General features: G+C 35.6%; 1 protein-coding gene across 3 annotated transcripts in view; it reads left to right on the top strand.

The window, feature by feature from the left end:
- TTN (titin) overlaps positions 1–24,404 on the top strand; it is a 275,680-nt gene that overhangs the window by 122,647 nt on the left and 128,629 nt on the right. The window contains exons 128-172 of one of the 3 annotated variants that reach the window (XM_040475508.1): positions 219–296; positions 512–595; positions 756–839; positions 1,134–1,217; positions 1,443–1,526; positions 2,259–2,339; positions 2,629–2,844; positions 4,125–4,202; positions 4,406–4,480; positions 4,685–4,777; positions 5,526–5,603; positions 5,792–5,950; positions 6,163–6,246; positions 6,419–6,496; positions 6,968–7,051; positions 7,302–7,385; positions 7,575–7,658; positions 7,866–8,165; positions 8,490–8,573; positions 10,090–10,164; positions 10,327–10,410; positions 10,942–11,016; positions 11,671–11,763; positions 12,337–12,408; positions 13,355–13,429; positions 13,708–13,797; positions 13,957–14,250; positions 15,131–15,211; positions 16,004–16,081; positions 16,619–16,702; positions 16,859–16,933; positions 18,267–18,350; positions 18,462–18,545; positions 18,666–18,749; positions 22,161–22,244; positions 22,357–22,443; positions 22,558–22,641; positions 22,727–22,810; positions 23,019–23,105; positions 23,265–23,348; positions 23,464–23,547; positions 23,664–23,747; positions 23,861–23,944; positions 24,057–24,140; positions 24,252–24,338. The exons of the other annotated variants lie outside the window; for them this stretch is intronic. Of the exons in view, the coding sequence (XP_040331442.1) occupies positions 219–296; positions 512–595; positions 756–839; positions 1,134–1,217; positions 1,443–1,526; positions 2,259–2,339; positions 2,629–2,844; positions 4,125–4,202; positions 4,406–4,480; positions 4,685–4,777; positions 5,526–5,603; positions 5,792–5,950; positions 6,163–6,246; positions 6,419–6,496; positions 6,968–7,051; positions 7,302–7,385; positions 7,575–7,658; positions 7,866–8,165; positions 8,490–8,573; positions 10,090–10,164; positions 10,327–10,410; positions 10,942–11,016; positions 11,671–11,763; positions 12,337–12,408; positions 13,355–13,429; positions 13,708–13,797; positions 13,957–14,250; positions 15,131–15,211; positions 16,004–16,081; positions 16,619–16,702; positions 16,859–16,933; positions 18,267–18,350; positions 18,462–18,545; positions 18,666–18,749; positions 22,161–22,244; positions 22,357–22,443; positions 22,558–22,641; positions 22,727–22,810; positions 23,019–23,105; positions 23,265–23,348; positions 23,464–23,547; positions 23,664–23,747; positions 23,861–23,944; positions 24,057–24,140; positions 24,252–24,338 (4,353 nt within the window). The remainder of the gene's footprint in view (positions 1–218; positions 297–511; positions 596–755; positions 840–1,133; positions 1,218–1,442; positions 1,527–2,258; positions 2,340–2,628; positions 2,845–4,124; positions 4,203–4,405; positions 4,481–4,684; positions 4,778–5,525; positions 5,604–5,791; positions 5,951–6,162; positions 6,247–6,418; positions 6,497–6,967; positions 7,052–7,301; positions 7,386–7,574; positions 7,659–7,865; positions 8,166–8,489; positions 8,574–10,089; positions 10,165–10,326; positions 10,411–10,941; positions 11,017–11,670; positions 11,764–12,336; positions 12,409–13,354; positions 13,430–13,707; positions 13,798–13,956; positions 14,251–15,130; positions 15,212–16,003; positions 16,082–16,618; positions 16,703–16,858; positions 16,934–18,266; positions 18,351–18,461; positions 18,546–18,665; positions 18,750–22,160; positions 22,245–22,356; positions 22,444–22,557; positions 22,642–22,726; positions 22,811–23,018; positions 23,106–23,264; positions 23,349–23,463; positions 23,548–23,663; positions 23,748–23,860; positions 23,945–24,056; positions 24,141–24,251; positions 24,339–24,404) is intronic. 3 annotated transcript variants of the gene reach the window in all.

The following is a 24,404-nucleotide window of genomic DNA, read 5'->3' as shown; positions in this document are numbered from 1 at the left end:
CTGTTGGTTTCAGCTCAGGTCATGATCTCATGGTTTGTGAGACTGAGCCCCACATTGGGCTCTGCACTGACAGCACAGAGTCTGCTCGGATTCTCTGTCTCCCTCTCTCTTTGCACCTCCCCATTTGTGTGCTCTCTCTCTTTCAAAAATAAATAAGCAGTTAAAAAAAAAAAAGGAATCTGGGCATTTCTACACGTGTATTTTGTAATCTTTTCAAGTGCTTGAGAAGCATGAGAAGAAGATTGTGCTGAAACCGAAAATTCCTGCTAAGGTAGAGGAGCCTCCACCAGCTGAAGGTATAGTTCTCTCTCAAAGAATATGATACCCTTTGCTTTAATAGCTATAAAGCCTCTGAGGACTGCCTGAATTTTGTCCTCACACGTGTATCAACATCTTTGCTGATTCAGTCATTAATATTTGTGTGTACGTATGGTCTTTACAAAAAGTGAAGCCCCACATGTCACTTTATCTGTAATGCAAACTGATGTTCTTAAACCTCATCTTTCTAAAGTTCCTGAGGCACCTAAGAAAACTGTGCCAGAAAAGAAAATCCCTGCTGCAGTTCCTAAAAAGGAAAAGGTTCCACCAGCTAAAGGTATATTGGCTTTATTTTATTCTTTCTTGCACAATGTCTGTTTTTTTCATGGTAAATTGGTACGTTCTTCAGATTTGTATAACACTAACAAGAAAACGTGTGCGTGTGTTTAAGATTTTCCACGTTGTGTGCTTGATTGTGTTGCTTGATATCTTTTAAGTGCCAGAAGAGCCAAAGAAGCCAGTTCCAGAAAAAAGGGTTCCTCCAAAAGTGGTTAAGAAAGAAGAACCTCCCCCAACCAAAGGTAAATGAAATTCTCCTGCACAAAAACAAGAACCGCGTCTTGTCTTTTCATCCTCTCACTGCTGACCTTGGCTCACACGTTGTGTGTGGGGGTTACTGGTGTATGTCAGAGGCAATGGTGTATTATTGCCTTATCTATGGGTGGAGTATTAACCTGTTGTGACGTTTATTGGTGTGTGTGTTGTGAATTGTCATAGTCTAAAATCACAGTACTTTCTGGCCAATACAAAAAAAAAAAAAAAAATCCACTGTAAGTAAGTAATTTAACTCCCAAATCCTAAAATTATCTTTCAAGTGACTGAGAGGCATGTGGAAATTACTCAGGAAGAAAAAGTTCACGTTGCTGTGACTAAAAAAGAAGAGCCTCCAAGAGCAAGAGGTACATGAGACCTTTCAGTACACAGAATATTGTATTTAATCTATTCTCTTTACCAAATGCACTGGGTATATGGGTGTTGTTCGTTGTTCTTGTTGCTCTAGTTGTTTTGTATGTTTGAAAGAATGCAACTGTCAAGTCTTTTATGTTTGAGTTACTATTCTCTGACTGCCTTTTGGAGGTTTGAATGAGGGAAACAAGTCTTTAAAGTGAAATCTGTCTTTAAAGTGCCCGCGGAGCCCAAGAGAGCTGTTCCAGAAGAAAAAATTCCAAAACTCAAACCTAAAAGAGAGGAGGAACCACCAGCAAAAGGTACACCAACTTTTTTCAAAACTCGAAAGAAGCATGTAGGTACTGAAGTTAACCTAGAGGAATTGGGATCTTTAGAGAAAATAATCTGAATACTTTATTATAAAGTAAGTCATATGCACATGCTATTTCCTGTCACTTCAAAACTCAACATTTCTGATACCAGAAAGTACTCTCTTTCTTCTTTTCCACAAAAGTGCAAAGCTCCCCCAAACGTGTACTTGCCCTCAAAATGGACTCGTCTTCTAATATGTTATTGTCTGTATACTAAACTCATCTGCCGAAATGATTGTGTTGTGTGGCAGTCTTTGACAAAACTTCAAATTTTTTAAAGCCTGGATTTTCTACATGGTGCCAGTGGAGCTTATTGAGAACACTTTAGAATTCAGGCAAAGACACTACTTATGTGACTCAAGCTTCTGCCTAATGCTTGTTTGCTAGTCATTGTTTATGCTGGCTGGGTGTCTTTTTGAAGTCTCTTATAAACACTCCCTGACCTTCTTAAAGGCATTCAATATCTTTGAAACATTAAGCAGGTTAGGAAAAAGTATTCCTTTGTATCATAGACAATGTTTATTTCCCAGTCTATTGATTTTTTTCTTGCCATGTGAATGAGAAATAATGACGAGCATGGTGATGGTTGTCTTTGTCTGTGGATGGTTCATACACAGTAGCTCTTAACATGTACATATTCAAAATCCTGTAATTCACTTTTAATAATTACTCTTTTTAAAGTCACTGAAATCAGAAAAAGAGCTGTTAAAGAAGAAAAGGTATCCGTTGAAGTTCCAAAAAGAGAAGCTCCTCCCGTGAAAGGTATGTTGAGCTTTGACTAAATAAAAAACTATACAGCTTTTTGCCTGCTACTTCCTAATTTGACTCCCACCTTTACTGGCTTAGGTTGACTTATGGCAGGACATCTAACATTTGTAATCATAGAGAGCAAAATGTACATTCTTTAATACCTTGAGGAAGAAAGGACAGTCAGGGTCTCCCATAACCAGTGCATGAATCCATCACGTAAGAATGAAATCAAAGTGCATCGTCACTATCACTCCTAAATGGGCTTGAAGTAAAATGCTGCCTGTTGTCAATATTATTCTAGAAGTAACTGTAACTGAAGAGAAAGAATGGTCTTACACTCAAGAAGAAGAAACCGTTTCGGTAGAACGGGAAGAGGAATATGAAGAATATGAGGAATATGATTATAAAGAATTTGAGGAGTATGAGCCAACAGAAGAATATGACCAATATGAAGAATATGAGGAACGTGAATTTGAGCATTATGAAGAGTATAAAGAGCATGAAGAATATGTCACAGGTATGAGCAAAACTGCACACCTGACACCACATTAAATACTTTCAGATTCCATTAGAACGGGATAGAAGTTTGGATGCCCAAAGACATTTGCAAAGAATTTTACTTCATTTGACAAATTCAGGACTTTTTGGTTCTTCGGTAACTTTTAGAAAAAAATCTCCATAAATCTTAAGGTTACTATTCAACTTTGGTTCTGAGACTAACCTATTTCCCCCTCATTTTTGCTTAGACACAAAATAGCAAATGTCCCTAAGTTTCTTTCTCAAAAGGGTTAAGAGTTTATCTGCAAGGCCATGATCATTGTAATACATGATCAGAAATTTCTGAATATCTTATTCTAAAATGTGTTATTATCGAGTACAATAGTCTTTTGAAAAATGTATTTTCCATGAGTCAAAAATATTTGTAAAAAAAATGTTTTCCATTTGATGTAAAACTCAAAAGATGGGTTCACATCATCAAAACTTGACAAGTGAAATAAGTCATACAGAGAAAGACAGGTACCATATGTTTTCACTCTTATGTGGATCCTGAGAAACTTAAGACCATGGGGGAGGGAGCCAAACCATAAGAGACTCTTAAAAACTGAGAATAAACTGAGGGTTGATGGGGGGGGGGGGTGGGTGGAAGGGAGGGGAAAGTGGGTGGTGGGCGTTGAGGAGGGCACCTGTTGGGATAAGCACTGGGTGTTGTATGGAAACCAATTTGACAATAAATTTCATATTAAAAAAAAACTTGACAAGACTGCTTCAGAAGTAAAGACAGAGGAGGCTAACACAAGCAGTTATGTTATATCTAATGAAGATCAGATTTGTTGAGTATAACTTCAGCTGCAATTTCTTTATTTTACTCAAAGAATTAAGTTCCTACTGGAATTTTGAAATGAATCAATATTATTATTTCATGTACCCAATCTCTGATACTTCATAGCTTAACTTTGAGAACATTCTGTGTGCTTGTACAGATAGCATTAAAAGCCAACATTATTTAGAAAGAAGTCTTAACCATGATTTTTTTCTACCTGAAGTGAAATGAAAATGTTAATATGTAAGAGAAAGTTACAGTGACCTAAGAGCCAGGAGGAAAGGGCACTGTAAGCTTGTTTAGGGCTTTTAGGCCTTAATCTCCTTGAACCTGTGATTCTCATTCAGCTCTAGAGGCTATGGCTACACTGTAAATAAAAGATGTATTACTTTCATTCTTTGAGTCCATTTAGGCAATAGCATGTTTTATTTATGTTCCAAAGTCTAACATTAAATACCCTGTGTGTACTTTTAAAGAACCCGAGAAGCCTCTCCCAGTAAAGCCTGTCCAAGAAGAACCGGTTCCCAAAAAGCCAAAGGCCCCACCAACTAAAGGTACAGTGAGAAAAATATTATCAGTTCTAAGAGACCCATGTTTCATACATGTCTGTCATGCTATACACACATGTTGAAGTGGCAACGTACAAATTGTGTGTGTGTATGGGGGGGCGGTATTATGTTGTACATTGTGTTTCTTTTTGTTCTTACTACTCTTGAGAAATCTGGTTTTTAAATCTGTTAATATTGATATTTTAAAGTGCCGAAGAAACCTGTCCCTGAAGAAAAAGTACCAGTGCCCATTCCCAAGAAACTCAAACCTCCACCACCCAAAGGTACTTTGCAGAGTGAGAACTACGAGAAACATCTTTGTTACCTGTGTTCTATAAATGTGTCTTACTACCTTGTCTGCTGTTTTTTGTTTTTACTGAATGTGTTGTGGTCCTGATTCTTACATTTCACAGTTTTTGTGTATTTTTTATTTATATGGTATTTGTGTGGTTGGTTTTAATGTTCTTCAATAATTAATGTCTTCAAAGTGCCTGAAGAACCAAAGAAACTTGTTGAGGAAAAAATACACATTTCAGTTACCAAACGTGAAAAAGAGCAGGTGGCTGAGCCAGCTGTTAAAGGTATAATGATTTCCTTCCAAAATTGTGATCTTTTATAATGTCTCTTTTAAAATTAAGGTAGCTGTGTTTTGCTTCATTTTGTTTTTGTATGTCTTTTATCATCGGGATTTATTAGATAGAAAAATCTGTCAACATAGGATAAGTAGATAATGTTACCTATAAAACAAAAAGTTGTTTGGAAATGTATCCTTAGCCTATGATACAACAGCTGTGGCTACAATATATTTAAAATAGAATACTTGGATTTAAAATTGGTAACCATTTGACACATTCCTACTTATCTAAATTGATATAATGATATAACAGTGTTGACCACGGTTTAATACCTGTTTATTCATTCTAAACTTATTTTAAAGGCTTAAAAACAAAAAATCTAACTCAGTGCCTAGTCTTTTTTTTTTTTTCTAAGTATGAAGTAATTTCTCTGCACTTTCAGAAAGCATACTTACCCAGAAGCAAATTTAGCTTTTCAGTAAAGGATGTTTCCTACAAGCAGAGATACCTGAACACTAAACATAATTTCACATCTGGGTTCTGCTACTTCAAACTTACTTGAGTACTTTTGTCCGTTTTTATCCCAGTGAGGTTCAGAAGCATTTCCATGGAACATATAAAGCTTCTTATAGATGAACAGTTTTATATCTATCACATGAAAGACTTGTAAAATTATTCTGTCTGCTTAAAGTCTGACAAAGCAAGCATTGGCTAGGTAGCCTGTTTCTGACAATAAATCTCCTTAAATTTCAAGTGCCCTTGAAGCCCAAGAAAGTTGTCACAGAAGAAAAAGTACTTGTTGCTAAAAAAGAAGTAACAGCACCTGTTAGAGGTACCTAATATTCTTTTTAATGTGTTGTCTTCTTTGTTGTAAAAGTCATGTTCAGTTCTACGTGTGAAACTCTTCTCTGGGAAAGATAAAGCCTGATCTTTCTTCTGTTACAAATGGCTATGTTCCTATGTGTCTTAATTTCCTTGAGTAATTGGTAAATGTCAAACCTAAAGATAATATCTTTAAAGTGCCAGAAGTACCCAAAAGAAGAGAACCAGAAGAGATTGCCTTTGAAGAGGAAGTTGTCACCCAAGTAGAGGAATATTATGAAGAGGAAGAAGAGTACCTTCATGAAGAAGAGGAACTCATAACTGAAGAAGAAGTGGTACCAGTTATACCGGTCAAAGGTAGATTATATCTCTTGACAAAGGGATACACAGCAGCATCTCTAGAGTCTAGGTGTCTCATTTGGTCAGACTCTGGGGCTTATTAGCACCGATGACCAATTCTGCTTATTTTAGAAACAGACACTTATGCTGAAGTATGATTTCTGCAGTTACTTTTCACATTTTATATCTTGTATGCAACATTCCCAAAATTCTTAATAATATCTTTAAAGAGCCCGAGATACCCAAGAAACCTGTTCCAGAAGAGAAGAAACCTGTTCCTGTTCCCAAAAAGAAGGAAGCCCCACCAGCAAAAGGTATACCACCATTCATAACATAACCATAGAAAAGCCTTAATCTCCATATGAATATCTTCTGAGTTCACAACTTTGTGTGTGTTGCTCTCTGTTGTTAGAAATGTTAATTGTGCTTTATACAGATGTGTTGTTACTAGTAGTTAGAACTTACCAATAAACAATATCTTTAAAGTGCCTGAGATTCCTAAGAAGCCAGAGGAGAAGGTTCCTGTGCCCATTCCTAAAAAAGAGAAGCCTCCACCAGCTAAAGGTACATCTCTTTATACTCCATCAGTGGGATAATGTAATAATTTATTCACGTAGTATAACTTGATAAAACTTCTTTCCCCATGACAATATTAACAAGACAAGGGCCTCCCAACTGGTCATAAAAGCAGTTTACCATGTATTCATCTCTAAATTTTGCCATCAAAGCATGCTGATGCTAAATGCTTGGCTCTTTGTCTTTAGTGGAAAGTTCTTACTGTAAGGTAAATTCTTATAATACCAAAATGGACAAGATCACCCTTTACCAGGCATTGTGTGTTGTCTTTATCACCAGTCTGTGTTTTCTCAGTGTTCTCTATTTAAATTTTGTGCCTCTTCTTGCCTTTATTTTGTGGCTGTTATTATTTTCATTCTTAAAGTAAAATTATATGATGCTTCAGTTAAGTCCTAAAATTGTTGGGTCCTTATCGATGGGTGAAGAATTTGACACTAATCCTACTTGATATCTTTAAAGTTCCTGAAGTACCCAAGAAACCTGTACCAGAGGAGAAAGTACCAGTACCGGCTCCTAAAAAGGTGGAAGCTCCACCTGCCAAAGGTACATGAACTTGAGAAATGTTTTTATTTCACATTTGCATATAAGGAAAAATTAACCAGTTCAATTTTATGCTCTTTGGGGATGCAACTGTTTAATATTCCTTCATGGAAAAGAAAAAATTTTATTTTAAAGATAAAATGCTTCTTGAAATGCCTTGGTTATAATTTTATTACTTAATCTTTTTTGAGACTATGCTTAAACTCAAAATTTTATGTCATGTAACATTTTTCTCTAAATAATTTCTTTAAAGTGCCAGAAGTGCCCAAGAAGCCTGTGCCTGAGAAGAAGGTGCCAGTTCCTGTACCTAAGAAAGTAGAGGCTCCACCCGCAAAAGGTACATCACTTCATCATTTAAGTGTGGGTTTCAGTTATGTATATTCACATACACCTTCCCCCATAACATTGCATGTTTTAAAACCTTGTTGATTAGAAATGTAAAAGTCAGGTACTTGTGATTATTTTCATATTCGTTGCTCCAAAACATAAAAGAACACATTCTTAAAGACAAATAATATTTTTAAAGTGCCAGAGGTGCCCAAGAAGCTCATCCCAGAAGAAAAGAAACCAACACCTGTTCCGAAAAAAGTGGAAGCTCCACCACCCAAAGGTACATTAGTTTCTTACAGAAACAGGGCAAAAAGGAAAACTAACTGGTATTATACTGCCTCACTAATTACAATTAATGCTTAATGACATTGAATTTGAGACAGTCGATGCTCTATGATAACAGAATATTTGCTTTTCATGTTATCCCATTGTTATGAATAGTGTACGTAAAAGTGACACTTGTACGATTGAATAAATATCTTTAAAGTGATATCCAAGAAACGCGAGCCAGTTCCAGTTCCTGTAGCTCTACCTCGGGAAGAAGAAGTCCCATTCGAAGAAGAAATTGCTCCTGAAGAGGAAGTTCTACCTGAGGAAGAGGAAGTTCTACCTGAGGAAGAGGAGTTTCTACCTGAGGAAGAAGAAGTCGCTCCTGAAGAAGAAGAAATTGCTCCTGAAGAAGAAGTTCCTCCTGAGGAGGAAGAATTCATACCTGAGGAAGAAGTTGTACCTGAAGAAGAGGAAGTTCTTCCAGAAATTAAACCTAAGGTGCCAGTACCTGCACGAGGTATAGCAACTCTCCTTGGAGTCATCAAGGCCTCTTTTGTGTTGCATTCTGCCTTTCCATCTTTTGTATTCATCTCCAGTCTTATCTATACTACTTCATTCTTTATGTTGTCTACCATCTGAATCTTAGAAAGCGTTCCAGACATGTGTGCCTTTATTGTTGTGTCTGTCATGTGTGTCTATCGTAAATGATCTGAATGTCTTTTCGGATTTCATGACATGCAATGTTATTTAGTCGTTTGTGGTCTTATTCTCATTTGTCTTTTTGTTATATATATAATACTGTGCCTGTGGTTTTTAATGTCTTAAAATGAATGTTTTTAAGTGCCTGAAGTGCCAAAGAAACCTGTACCAGAGAAGAAAGTCCCTGTTCCTGCTCCTAAAAAAGTGGAACCTCCACCACCCAAAGGTATACTTCCCCTAAGTGAATGCACATTCTTCATCCATAGACATTTTCATCCAGACAAATTGTGGTGGAATTGGGTTTAGGAAAAATTATATTTATAGAATAGAGTGGCACATTTTTATTTCTAAAAATGTTCAGGAACACTGATATCCACTTTTCACTGGATGCAAAACAGTATTCAAGAACAAAGTTAAAAGAAACTATTGTCCCAGTACTGCCACAGAAGTTCTCCCCAGTTGCCTATAATTTTATTAAACATCATAATTTTCTTTCTTTTTAATTTTTTTAATGTTTATTTTTGAGAGAGAGAGTATGAGAATGAGAATGAGCAGGGGAGGGGAGAGTGAGAGGGAGACATGGAATCTGAAGCAGGCTCCAGACTCTGAGCTCACAGCACAGAGCCCTACACGGGGCTCAAACTCACGAGCCGTGAGATCATGACCTGGGCCAAAGTCGGACGCCTAACTGACTGAGCTTCCCAGGCGCCCCAAACATCATAATTTTCATATAGATATTCTGCCAAGCTAAATATGATGAATACATTTTCCTAAGTTTCATCCTTCAGCCATTTATATGAAGTGCCTTTGTAACACCAGGATGAAGATAAAAAAGGATTGAAGTATTTCTCAAAATACTATGGAATAGCTTATGTCTTGTGTTACATATATATAAATGGTAGCCCAGCAGGTTTTGACTTTAGCCTTGGGTTTGTTCCTTGCTGTATTATTCTGAGCAAGCCTTTTAACCAATCTGAGCCTCGGGTATCTCTCCTTTAAAATGGGGAGACTGGTATCAGTTCTAGCGGGCTCAGATATTATTGTGAGGATAAAATAAAGTAAGGTATGTGAAAGTGCTCTATCACTGAATGAATTATCCAGGTCAGACCATAGTACAGGACAAAGTCCATATAGTTATACTTTAAAGCTCAGTATTTTCTGCAAAAGGTCATGGCATCACTACTTAAAATAAGCATAACCTCTCCACCAGGTTAAATATCATATAAGCAGTGAAATGGTAAAGCTGGTCCTTTATCAAAATTTTTTAATGTTTTAATTTATTTTTTAGAGAGAGAGAGTGCGAGTGGGGTAGGGGCATATATAGAGAGGGAGACACAGAATCTGAAGCAGGCTCCGGGCTCTGACCTGTCAGCACAGAGCCCGATGCGGGGCTCGAACTCACAAACGGCAAGACCATGACCTGAGCTGAAGTCCGATGCTTAACCGACTGAGCCACCCAGATACCCCATGCTGGTCCTTTATTAGATTTCAAGAATTCAGAAATACTTTATAGATAATGATTCAATAAATTACTAGTGAAATTTAGATGGATGAAATGACAGCATCTGTCCTCTGATATTCAAATAGGTTGCTGATCCCTTGCTTAACATTGGGCTCCTGATCTACCCTATATCTCTACCCTGAGCAACTGTTGCATGTGTTCTTTCTGTGTGTGGACTTCTTGTGTTCTCTCTTTTTTGTCCCTCACAATAAATTCTTATCATGAAATGATGTCTTTAAAGTGCCTGAGGTTAAGAAGAAAGTGCCAGAAAAGAAAATGATCATTCCTAAGAAAAAGGAGGCTCCCCCCGCCACAGGTACTGCTACTCCCAAGCAAATTAGACACTGCCACTTCTTTCTATCTGTAAAAGTCCCAGTGTTCTGTTTCAATATCTGTTACTATAAGTTGTATTATTGCTGTGTCTGGTGTCTCTGTGTTTGTGTATCTTAAATTATAAAATCAAATAATATCTTTAAAGTGCCTGTGGTGCCTAAGAAACCTGAACCAGAAAAGAAGGTGCCTCCTCCTGGTCTTAAGAAAGCAGTGGCTCCTCCTGCCAAAGGTACATCTCCCCAAAACAGGAATGTGTTTGTTGTACTGATGTTGAACTGTGATGCTGTCCACATAGGATGTTCAACATAAACGTTTGCTTTGTGTGGTGTGTCATTTGCATTCCCCATTTGTGACTCTGTTGCAACCATGTTTGTGCTATGTCATTCCCCCCCCCCCGCTTTGTGTTTGTGTATTTTACGTTGATTCTCTACATATGTTACTTCTCAAAAATAAAAACACTATCTTTAAAGGGCCCGAAGTAACTCAGAAGCCAGTCCATGAAGTACCTGTTGCTCTTTCTAAAAGAGTAGAGGCTCCAGCAATAAACAGTAGAATATCTCTTTAATGGGCTCTTAGTCTTAAATCACAAACCTCTTTATTTTTGTTTCAATAGCTGATTATGTGAAATCTCAATGTTTCATCTTGTGCATGTGTATTTTGATATTTACTACCTTGTGTTGAAAAATGGGAAACTTGGTCTTTATGCACTCTTCTTTGGTTCTTGCATTCTAAATTCCTAAAACAATCAATATCTTTTAAGTTCCTGATGTACCTAAGAAAGTGGAAGAAAGACAAATCATTCTCCTTGAAGAAGAGGAAGTTCCACCGATTGAAGGTAGATGACTTTCTAAGAAAATAGATATTCCAAGTCATCATTGTCTTATCATTGTTTAATATTTGAAGGAGACAAATGTACATTTCACTTCAGAAAATAAACATATTCAGGCTCTAAAAGAAATTATTATTTACCTAATAAAAATTGGTCAGGCAAATGAAAATCAACTGACTCTCCTTTCTCACACGCTTAGCCTATTTGTTTGTTTATTTATTTGTTTTCTTTTAATGACACTCTTTGAAAGGAAACTGTATTTTCCATGGGGAATTTTTCATCAAATGATGTGGTTGGCAATAGCAGAATATACCCACCCAAAAGAAATTCCCAGTTAAGCCTGAGTAGTTGGTACAGAAAATCTGACTTATACCGCTAAGTGAATGTTTGCCTTCAAACAAGTCCATCTCCATTAAAAATAATGATAATAATTCTAACTAAATTCTCTTTGATATCCTTTCCAAATATGAAATTCTTGAAAGGGCCTAATGTATTTGAAGACCCCATAGATTTTTTTCAAGGACTAGTGAGTTCTCACGCACTGGAAAAAGGTTGAGTTATGAATTACCTATGTTTATGATGACCTCTGTTTTCAGATAGATCATTTTAGTTTAATATTCAAAAAGAATTATTATTTACAAAGTAATAATCTTTTTAAAGTGTATGAGGAACCGGAAGAGCCTATTCCAGAAGAAGAGATCCCAGAAGAACCACCTAGCATAGAAGAGGTTGAGGAGGTGACACCACCTAGAGGTACAGCTTCTCTTGGGAGTTGGACACTTAAAATCTATGGTGTTCCAAATCTTTCCCAGGATATGTCTAAATCTAATATTCCTCAATATACTTTTCTCACGTCTTATCAATGATAAATTGAAGATCAATAATTAATAGCACCGAAAGTGTCCCTTCCCCTCCCCCAACTTTTCTACTGCATCAACGATACGATTCTTGGGTTATTAGCCCTTCAATTTTTTCTGGCGAGGCCCTGTCCTAAGATTTTCTCCTAGTTTCTAGTTTTGGGGCTTGTATTCAATATGAAAGTGGAGGGAAATCTATTTCTGTGTTGTTTATAGAATAATTCTTAGCCTATTATTCCTGTAAACTATGACAAGCTTTTTCATTAACTGATATTATGTTTGCTAATAGGATTAAGAAATAATAGCCTTCTCACCTTTAGAGTCGCTACTCCATATATATAATTACCATTTAGGTTGCTAATATCTTTTAAAAATGAGTCAATGCTTTTTTTGCTATTTTTTGCATATATGGATGTTGTTCCATTCATTGCGTGTTATTTTTCAAAATGTCTATCTAATACCTTTCAAGTGCCTGAAGTGGTTAAGAAAGCAGTACCTGAAGCACCTACTCCTGTTCCTAAAAAAGTGGAGCCAGCCAAAGGTATAGCAAATCTCAATTAATAACATCTTTAAATTCCAATTAATGTTCTTTTAAAAAACAGAAATTTCTTTTCTGACTGCTTTCTTTAAATAGCAAACTTATGAAATTGATTAAGGATCAATAAAACTGTAACCCACTTCATATCTTTAGCCTTTTTGGAATGTTAATGGATGGTTATGTGTGTATATATTATTCCAGAAGTTTCTCATTGTAACTGAGAATTTTAATGTTAATTAGTACATTTCTTTATACTTTTATACATAACAATAGGTTCTTCTTCCCCACATTCCATTCATAAATCTTATTCCATTACATAGAGTTTTCTCATGTTACTATAAGTATGTATACAATCTTATTTTATAGGGGAAAAAAATCTGTCCTAATGCTTGGATAATAACTATTTTAAAGAGCCTATGTCCTTTCTAATATTTTGCCTAAGCACTCAAGTTTACTGCAAAATGTCTACTTCTCATTGCTTCCTAATAAAGTTAATGCTTCAGGAGTGCTCTTAGTCGATGAGCTTACACTGTCCCTATCACAATAGGCACCGCCAGCAGATGTAATAGTATCAGCAGAAAGGGCGCCTGTGTCAAGCCTTAAGTACTCTATTATGGTAATCACTTCAAAGAAGTCTCTGTCAAATTAAAAATTGTAGAAGTCTTTGTCACATTAAAAATAGGCCCAATATTGGTAACCCCTGCTATTAAAAAATAAATAAATAAATAAATAAATAAACCAGCACAGGTTCTTGTGGACACCTCCTCTAAGGTTTGGTTAGCACAAATAAGGGATTTGGAAAGATAACTTTATTGCCTATAAAACTGGTGGCCAGTAGTATGGAGTGTCTTCTTAAACTTTGATTATTAAAGATGTTGTTTTTGCTGTTTTTATTTCTTGTTTATTATTGAGTATTGTCAGCTAACCGAAATGCCTAATACCTTTAAAGTGCCAAAGAAGGTTCCTGAGGAGAAAGTTCCTGTTCCTGTTCCTGTTCAGAAAAAAGAGCCACCTCCAGCCAAAGGTACATATTCTCTTATAAACCTAAACTTCCTGTTAATATATTCTCATTAAGATTTTTATGTATGGGGTGCCTGGCTGTTTCAATCCACTCTTGATCTTGGGGGTCATGAGTTCAAGCCCCACGCTGGGCATGAAACCTACTTAAAAAGAATAGATTTTTTTTTTAATTCAAAAAAAGATTCTTATGTATTATGTCTCTGTGTCTTGACTGTTTTGATGTCTTTTGTCTATGAAAATTTGCTCTTAACAGTCCTAAATATTAAAACTATATCTTTAAAGTGCCTGAAGTACAAAAGAAAGTCCCAGAAAAGAAAATTGCAGAAAAGAGAGTCCCTGTGCCTAAAAAAGAAGCTATTCCCCCAGCTAAAGGTATTTTCGGAAAGATCTTTGATCTTCACTTATTGTTGCATGAAAGCTTTTTTTTTTTTATTTCAGTTGTTTTTATTCTGTATTTTGAATTTACATTTTCATTTCTCTTGTGTTTTTTTTAAAAAAAAGACAAATTTCTTAAACTAGATGCTCTTTCAGGGAGGACTGTCCTTGAAGAAAAAATATCAGTTGCCTTCCACAAAGAGGAAGTAGTAAAAGAAAGAACAGAATTAGAAGTAGTGGAGACACCAGTAGAATATCTTGAGGAAGAAGAGTTCCATGAAGTTCAAGAATATTTTGAAGAAGAAGAATTCCATGAAGTAGAAGAATTCGTTAAAGTAGAACAACCCAGAATTGAAGAAGTACACAAAGCTGAAGAGGTCCATAGAGTAATAGAAGTTTTAGAGGCTGAAGAAGTGGAAGTATATGAAAAACCCAAAGCTCCACCTAAAGGTATAGGAGAATTCTGTAGATACTACAAATTGTTATATCTTGCTCTAACTCACTTTTTTTTTAAGTGCATTTCATGTTCAGTTTGGAACACTAGAAACCCACTTACTTTCCAAGTTAAAATCATTGAATGCTTTAAGCATGAGCTTCAACTATTTGATACAAAGATTAATATGGGGTAGAGCTTAACCACACAGAATATAATTTAGCAAGCAAAATAATAGTATTTGATATCTACTTATCTAAGGAGCTCACTATATGAATTTGTAGATTCTTTTTTGAATCTAGCTAAGAATGACTGTTGCAAACAAAATTCTTTGTAGAAAATTCTTACAAACATAAGAATGATTGTTACAGGTACCAAAATATCTGACCTAGGTTATCAGTTGAGTGAAAAAGAAGCTCCTCAGTTCACTGAAGAATTTACATGTGAGGCAATACAACCATTGCTTTGTTATCATGAGTCAACTGTTCACAAACTGATCACTGCTTATCAAAAGCTTCTGCCACTTTATGATATTTTCCTTAGAGAAATAACATTAAGGAAGTAAATGAAACATTGGTAACACCACCCATTCTTGTATTTTTTGAGGAGAAACCATGATACAAATAAATTCTCTTCAATACCACTCCAGATCTTGAACGAATTAATATATGTGTAATGTGAAGGAATATGTGTATGGTGTGCATGTGTGCTTTGTATACATGGAAAATCTACAATATAGATGAAATCTAGCAAAGTCACATCTCTTTTGGAGGTGTGATGCAAATTCAAAAAAAAATAGATAAAGCATTTATGAGCCCTCATTGGACTAACTTTATTAGTAGCACTCCCTAATACTTTAAGAACTCATTCTAAATCAAAACACTAATATCTTTGAAGGGCCTGAGATATCTGAGAAAATCGTTCCTCCAAAAAAACCACCCACTAAAGTTGTTCCTCGAAAAGAGCCACCAGCTAAAGGTATTTCATTGGTGAAAAACTACTTACCTAATTATATGTACAGTAGCACCTTGATTGCATCATAAGTTTGTGTTCTTGATGTTTTTCTTCTGTGTGTTGTGTTTTTGGAATTTCTAAGACAAACTATTATCTTTAAAATGGTTGAGGGTCCAAAGGAAGTTCTACCAAAAGAAAAAGCCACTGTTGTTATACCTAAAAAAAAAAGCAAATATCCTTATCAACCAGATAGTAAACCCAGGTTTCCTTCTTTGGTACTATTGAATTGTATATTCACTAATATGCCTTTTGATAAATCCATGTTTTCCTATTAATCATTAGTTTTAATAACTTAGTAATAATAAATACATAGTGACCGTGTGTTTAATGTCCCTGCTTTGTTCATTCTTGTAAACCTCTTGAGTTTTATTGAGAAATAAAAAAAAAAACACCTGATAAATAATATATATTTCTATCTTTAAAGTCCCTGAATCATTTAAGAACATTATCATTTAAGAGAAAGTATCGATTATTCCATCAAGACAAGCAGAAGTAGCACCAGCTGACAGTGTCTTGTTAATTTTTCTTGTCAAATTCTTAACGGATTCTAACATGGGAAATTCTTCTGGATCTCTGTTGTCATGTTTGTTATCAAAATTCAACTCATTTTAAGTACAGTAATGTATGTGATAAAGTGAAACTGTTTTATATTGTGACTATGTCATGTTTTGTGTTTATGTTTTTCTTATGTTCTGCTTGTTACAAATCTTTATGAATGTTTAAAAGTAAAAGAAACTATTACTGCTATCTTTAAAGTACCTGAAGTGCCCAAGAAAATTGTGGTAGAAGAAAAAGTACGTGTTCCTGAAGAGCCCAAATTTCCACCAGCTAAAGGTACCTGCCTTTGCTGATTTCACCACTAATATAAAACCCCCTTTTATTCACTTACTGTGGAGCAGAAAGAAAGAGAGATCATTCTCCCCTCAATGCTACAATATAGCTGAATTATGTAAACTGCAGTATATGTTCTAAAACATAGTCTTCCCTTTGTGATGACTTTCTGGAAACGAAGGCATATGCCTAAACATTGTTATTGTTTTTGTTTGATCCTCTTCTTAAGTGATAATTAAGTGATATTGACCCCCTCAACTTCTTTTCAAAAATAATTTATTTTGGAACTATTGTCAGGAAGCTCTGGAAACAAACATTCCAAATAACAACAGAAAATGATGCTATACCCCAAGGGCAAAGTATCTTTAATATGACAAATCAAGAACTCATCAACAAGGCAATCTAGAGAGATGCACTGTGTATTTAGTTGGCTTACAATTTTGGAATTCTTGGTGTTCTTGTTAGATCCCCCTCTTTATCTTGATATTTTAGACCCAATTATGATATTTTTAAAAATAAAATAAACAAATATCTTTAAAGCACCTGAAATACCCAAGAAAATTGTTCCAGAAGAAAAGGTTCATGAAGCTGTTCCTAGAAAGCCTGAAGTTCCACCAGCTAAAGGTATACACTGATACTAATCACAACATGAAATGATTCTTTGTTTAGTTATTCATAGTTTAAAATGAATGTGTGTGATGTTAAATTCTTGTATTTGGCTTCTTTATATTCTTTGCATATTTTTTATTTATCACAATTAATATACTAATATCTTTAAAGTTCCTGAGGTGCCTAAGAAAAGTATTCACGAAGAAAAATCAGCTACAGTTCTTTCTGAAGACACAACGATGTACAGTGAGTGTAGAAAAATCGGTGCTCTCTTTGGTTTCAGTTGTGTTTGTCTTCACAGCTTTTAAAAATAAATATACTAATACCTTATAAAAGCCTAACATGCCAAAAAATATTTGGCCAAAATTAAATCATTTGAAAGTTTACTTGCTCGGACAAGGTATATCCCCTCACCAATTAAAAAAAATAGTGCTTTACCTGTAACGTTGCCCAATTTTAGAAAAGCCATTTGCCTTGTTGTATTTGTCACTGTCTTGTCTCGTTCTGCTCTGTGTACAAATATCTTCAGCTCAAAAGCATTTTATTTTCTCAGGCCATGAAGTAACTTACTTTAACTTCATAATAATATTTTAATTGGACTTTATAGATTCAAAATGCCCCATTATTATTTTTCTACTCTTCCCAGCCATCATTAGAAATATTTTGGCAATACTGCTCCAATCAAACCATAGATTTATAAGGCCATTACAACATCAAAAGAATTCTCAAGCCATTTTTTTGGTTTTATGCAAAATTATGATTAAATAATTTGAGGAGTAAAATATGAATAATAAAATACTCTGAATAGAATACTATTCAATAATCTGAATAGTAAAATTGCTAGGAGTCAAGATACTCTTCCATTTATTTCAATCCAAAAAATGCCAATAGTTCTGATATTCTTTCATTTAGTTTAATCTAAAAATTCCCTGCTTAAACCCATTTTTTTTGTCTTTAATACTAGGTTGGGATAAAAATATATGATGACTCCCTTCTTTGAATACCTTTTCTATGCTTGAGTTTCATTATTGTCATCAGCCAGTCTTCCTTTCTAAAAGCTGGAGAAATCTTTTATTTTCTTCATTTGCCTTATTTCCAAAGATTTAATTATTTTTCTTTTTCTTTTATGCTTCCAATCCCTAAGTGGTTATTAAACTACACAGCCATAAGCCAGATGTGGTTTGAGATTATAGCCAACTAGGTTTCTGGAAAAGGAAAAGACTTATATGAATTTCCAGTAGCCCAAATATAACATAATAGAATTCTTAATGTGCAACTCAGTATCAACCCTGTTCTTTATGAACAAAACCAAGAGCAACAGGACAGTTTTACCAATAACTTTCTGCAAAGTAGAATTATATAGCCCCTGACCAGGGAATTCCTCAATTTTATCATCATCATAAATGAGGGTTCTATATGATAAAACTGGAAATTAGCCAATGTGTTATTGTCATTAGTTTGTGTCTATGTACTACTGGTAACTTGGGTGATGAGCGTGTATTATGTATTATGTTTTCTTAATACTGTTTGTAATTGACTTGAAGTTCCCTTAATTGTATAAATACTAATATCTTTAAAGTTTATGAAATGTCTGAAGAATCCACCTCAGAAGAAAAAGTACTTGTGACTCGTCCTCAAAAGACAAAAACCAAAATAGCAAAAGGTATATAACACCAATGATCTGGTCTGAAGAAAATTTATTTTTTATCTCATTTTAAAAGCTGAATCTTTTCCTTCACTGTTTATAAATATAACTATACTCATATCTTTTAAGTGCCTGAGCCACCCAAGAAAGTTGTTCCAGAGGACAAAATATATGTGACTATTCCTAAAAAGAGAGAAACACCAGCAACTAAAGGTACATTTCAACAACCTCAAACTTGGATGAATAACTTTGGATTCAAGACTCAAAAATTGTGTGTTATATAATTTACTGTTTTTACAACTTCTAAGTGTAAACCTACTAATATCTTTAAAGAGCCTGATACAACCAGAGAAGTTTTTCTGGAGGTGGAGTTACCTGAGGCTGTTCCCCAAATTCCAGAGCATCCTCCAACTCAAGGTATAATTCTTAGTTATGAAAATCTAAATAAGAAAATCTTTCTTCTTCAGTCTGAAAGATATGTTTAGTGTTTTGTGTAGGTTCTCAGAACCTCTAACGCTAAAATACTAATATCTTTAGGGCATACAATGTACCCAAGACAAGGAACTTTATATGACTTGCCTCCCCCGCCACCCAAAAGAGTCCCACTCATACAATGTACAAGGAAAAACAACTAGAACAAAAATTAAATTTCTAACTTAAAGTTATAATATCTGTTAACACATGTAACTTTCTTAATATGTTGTGTCTTCATGTCTTTGCCTTTTTCTCAACTAAAAAATGCTAATATCTTTAAAGAGTTGGAAGTCTCCAAGGAAGGTCTTCCAGAGTGGCAAGCTCCTGTTGGTAAAAGAAGAAAAACACCACCACCAAAAGGTACAAGCCAGAAGAAAGTCAACTTTCATATCTCATGATTGTAGTTGTACTTAACCCATGCAAATATACTTATATCTTGAAAGCTCCAAATGCTACCATTTCAGAGAAGTGGGAGCCCCCAAAGCAGAAGCTCGACTGGGTATACACATGTTCCCAGGAGTTATTCAAGAGAAAATAGAGGAGGAAAGATCTTTAACTTATCTAAATGGATGATACGTGGGTTATAAAGTTTAACCTCTGAGGCCTTCAGGGAGTATATGAATACATATAATGTTATATGAAACCCAGATAGATTCTTCAATAGGATTACTAATACTATTATTGTTTCCCAAAAAAGAAAAAAATCAGAATATCTAGAAAAAATCTACACAAGACCACTTAAAATATTTATATCCCTGAAACTAGATTGAATTGGTTTAGCTCCCCCTTTAAAGCAGACATCAGTGCCATCAAATGACAGAGGTGTTTGGCTGTAGACTATAAATCAGCAATTCAACTCTCCATGGGGTTGAAATCGCAGAATATAACTGCTTAATAGAGTTGCTTTTCTATTAAGATAAAAACTTACTACTAAAAATAGGCATATTAATTTGAAACAATTATTTTCCCATAAGACTTAAATACAGAAATATTTTTGGAAAACCATGACTTAAAGACAATAAAATATGAAGTTCAATGACTTTGAGCAGCAGTTCTTTCTGTAATACCCTCTCCACTTGAGAGCCTTCTAAAACCAAGGCAGTTAAAACTAGTTAAAGTTGGAATTCTGTACTGAATACTTAGTTGCTCCTCTCATTGTCTTTTATCTTTAAAGAGTTCTACCTTTTTCCATTTTGAGTGTTTTAAATAGATAAAAATATGAGACAGTTTTAAGACATCCAGCATAACAGTTTCTTTACAATATCCATGATTCTGTACTTTAAAGAATATTTGAACACTTTGACCTGATTTTTTCAGTCTAGATCTTTAGGTCATTCTCCTGTCTCCCATGCTTGAAAAACAAACACCTTTCTAAAGTGCCTAAAGTAGGGGTACAAAATGAGGCCAATCCAGATAAGAAAGAAACTGTTTTGTTCTCCTCAAATTAATATATAAATGTACATCATTAGTTATACAAAATCAATTTTTCTCACTTGAAGCTAATTTTCCATGATCTAATTTTCTATACATCTACCATTCCAAGAAATTAAATTACTAACATTGACAGTACCTAAGGTGACCAAGAAAACAGCTCCTAATAAGTATGTATTCTTACCATCGTTAAAAAATCCAATGTGGGGAGCAGGGAGGGCCCCCAGTCTGGGGTGTTCCTGTAGGTTGAGTTAGGAATAAAACTCTTCATCACTCTAAAGTATGATGCATTAATATCTTTAAAGTGGCTGAATCACTTCAAGAAGTTGTCCCTGTAAAGAAAACACCCAAGGCTGCTCCCCCTGAAATTGAAACACCTTCCAGTAAAGGTATCATTCATTCTATCATTCCTGCCTTCATTCATTTCATAAATGTCAATGGTGTCTATGGTGGTAGGGAGCTAGGAAATAATGAACAAAGACAATTAAGACTTGATTCCTTTCTTCAAAACTTTATACCTCATCCACCTTTTAAAAGAAGCACCCATGTAACCAGAAATATCACTTTGGTTCAGTTCATGTCTAATGTCAGTTAACTAGTGTCTTCACTGATCCCTTAACCTCTAAGTATGATACTAATATCTTCAAAGCACCAGAAGCTATGGAAGAAGGTGCTCCTGAGATGCAAGTATCTGAAGATGTTCCTAAAGAGCCAGAATCTCTGCCTGTAAAAGGTATGTGATACCTGTGAACAGATTCTGAAGAAGAGATGATATGTCCTCAGCTCCTAAAACCATGTTTTTCTAATGTCCTTCGTAACACATAAACATAAAAATACAAATATCTTTCAAGCATTTGAAGCGGCGCCCAAAGTTCCCTCTCAGAAGCAAATATTTGTCGGTGTTCCTATTAAAATAGAAACCTCTTCTACTAGGAGTATTCATTCAACAAATACTTAGTGAGGAGGGTCCACAGTGTCACAGGAACTATGCCAGGTGCTAGGGAAGGCCTCTTCTCAAGAATGGACAGGCAAAGAAGAGACTTCTAGAAAACTACATTTGCTAACTTATTGTGATTACTGTTTTCACTAACAATTTTAAATCTTTAAATGTGAAATACTAATATCTTTAAAGTGCCCGAAGCTCCTCAAGAAGCTGTTCCTGCAAAGAGAGTCCCTTCCAAAAAAAGAGAACCTCCTTCAGTTAAAGGTACAAATTACCACGCCCTCAAGCTGAAGAAGAAATAGCTCTTGTAGTCTTGAAAATATTTTGCTGTTCCTAGTGATCTTCATAACACTAAATATTAAAATACTAATTTCTTAAAGTACGGGAAGCTCCCCAAGAAATTGTCCCTGAAGAGAAAACATATGTGGTTCCTCACAAAAAGCCTGAAGTTCTTCGTGATGAAGGTATATGTTGCTAGAAGCTTAGAATTTTGGGAAAATGTCTTTTCCTGTGTAAATGTGTTTCCTGTTTGTCCTGATTCTTATAACTCCTAAATGTAAAAATATTAATATCTTTAAAGTGCCAGAGGCTCCCAAAGAAGTTGTCCCAGAAAAGAAAGTGTATCCTCCCCAAAAGCCTGAAGTCGTACCTGTCAAAGGTACATTCTAAACCACTCTCTAAGGTGGGGTGGGAGGGCAATGGAAAGAACCACCTTACTGGACTTGAAAGTTCTTGTCTGTGTTGATTCTTGTGACTCACATGTAAATTTACTCATATCTTCAAAGTACCAGAGGCTCCCAAAGAAGTTGTCCCTGAAAAGAAAATGGCTGTGGCGCCTCCTAAAAAGCCCAAAGTCCCATCTGTTAAAGGTAGTTGTCACTAACCTTAGGTTTAAAAAGATACAACTCTTCTGTTCTTGGAAATATTTTCTTCTAGCGGTCTCACAATGCTTACATGTAATTTTACTAATATCTTTTAAGTGCCCGAAGTTCCTCAAGAAATTGTCCCTGAAAAGAAAGCACCAGTGGTGCCTCCTAAAAAGCCCGAAGTCCCACCTGTCAAAGGTATTTGTCACTGGCCTTAGGCTTGTAAAGACATCACTCTTCTGCTCTTGAGAATATCTTGTTCCATTGGTCTTCATAACTCCTAAGTGAAATTTTGCTAATATCTTTTAAGTGCCCGAGGCTCCCAAAGAAGTTGTCCCTGAAAAGAAAGTGGTTGTGGCGCCTCCTAAAAAGCCCGAAGTCCCACCACCTGTTAAAGGTACTTGTCACCGATCTTAGGCTTATAAAGACATATCACTCTTTTGCTCTTGAAAATATCTTGTTCCAATGGTCTTCATAACAACTGATTGTAATTTTGCTAATATTTTTTAAGTGCCCGAGGCTCCCAAAGAAGTTGTTCCTGAAAAGAAAGTGGCTGTAGCACCTCCTAAAAAGCCTGAAGTCCCACCAGCCAAAGGTAGTCACCCCCATGCCACTGTATTTGATACTGTCCATTTTTTTCTCTACTCTGTCTAATCATGAAAATACTAATATTTTTAAAGTACCCGAGGTGCCAAAGGCAGCTGTTCCGGAAAAGAAGGTGCCTGAAGTTATTCCTCCCAAACCAGAAAGTCCACCCCCTGCAGGTAATGTCAAAGCTATACATACTAGGAAAAGAAAACAACTATAATTCTAGCTAGAAAATTATATATGTAAATACCACAGCATAAAGGTGATATAATTCTAAGGAAAATAAAGTCAGGAGTTAACCAAAATATCTTAGTGTATAATTACATGGTACAGTCACCAATTTTTTTCATCTTTTCTAAACACAAATTACCAATATCTTTGAAGTGCCTGAGGTGCCGCCAAAGAAAGTCATCCCTGAGAAGAAAGTACCTGTGGCTCCTCCTAAAAAGCCAGAAGCTCCACCTGCTAAAGGTATTTATCCTTCCATGTTGTTGGTCACCTGTTCCAGGGGGCTGGGAAAAGTGTGTATAGACATGTCTGCCAGTCCATGAATTGTCTTTGCTTGGATAAATGTGTTGTCAGTATTCCACTTTTATAACCTCTTACTAAAAGATACTAATATCTTCAAAGCTCTCGAAGCTCCTAAAGAAGTTTTACCTGACAAGAAAATATCTGTGGTTGTACCCAAAAAACCAGAAGCCCCACCTGCTAAAGGTATTTATTCCCACTGCCCTGTTAAGAAGAAAAACTATTGTCTTGTACTCTTCACAATCATTGTAATATAGGCCTTCATCATTCATAAATTCTAAACATTCTAATATCTTTTAAGTTCCTGAAGCTGCTCAAGAAGTTGTCCCAGAAAAGATAATTCCCAGGGCACCACCCAAAAAACCAGACGCCCCACCTGTCACAGGTACATATTAGCCCTGACTTTATTTGGAAGAAGAAATATCTCTTCTATTCTTGAGAATAATTTTAGCCTATAGCTCATCATTAACTACTCGTTTAATACTACTAATATCTTTCAAGTGCCTGAAGTTCCTCAAGAAGTTGTTCCAGAACAGAAATTCCCCAGAGTACCACCCAAAAAACCAGAAGCCCCACCGGTTTCAGGTATTTTTCACTCCTATCCTTATCTACAGAAGAAATACCTGTCCTACTCTTGGAAATATTTTTAGTCCACTGTCTTCATTAATCTAAATGTAAAACTACTAATATCTTTTAAGTGCCTGAAGCTCTTCAAGAAGTTGTCCCTGAAAAGAAAGCACCAGTGGTGCCTCCTAAAAAGCTGGAAGTTGCACCTGTTCCAGGTACTTGTCACTCACCTTAGACTTCAGAAGATATAACCCTTCTGCTTTTGAAAATATTTTGTTTTAGCAGTCTCATAACTCCTAAGGGTAATTTTTACTAATATCTCTTAAGTGCCCGAGGCTCCCAAAGAAGTTGTCCCTGAAAAGAAAGTGGCTGTGACGCCTCCTAAAAAGCCCGAAATCCCACCTGTTAAAGGTATTTGTCACCAACCTTAGGCTTAAAAAGACCAACTCTTCCGCTCTTAAAAATACCTTATTCCAGTGGTCTTCATAACTCCTAATTGTAATTTTACTAATATCTTCTAAGTGCCTGAAGTTCCTCAAGAAATTGTTCCTGAAAAGAAAGCACCAGTAGTGCCTCCTAAAAAGGCCGAAGTCCCACCACCTGTTAAAGGTACTTGTCACCAACCTTAGGCTTATAAAGACACCACTCTTCTGCTCTTGAAAATATCTTGTTCCA

Source organism: Herpailurus yagouaroundi, unplaced genomic scaffold (assembly GCF_014898765.1).
Source record: "Herpailurus yagouaroundi ecotype Mexico unplaced genomic scaffold, PumYag 140, whole genome shotgun sequence".
NCBI lineage: Eukaryota > Metazoa > Chordata > Mammalia > Carnivora > Felidae > Herpailurus > Herpailurus yagouaroundi.
The sequence above is the reverse complement of the archived record's forward strand: the minus strand, read 5'-3'. Positions and strand labels throughout refer to the sequence as shown.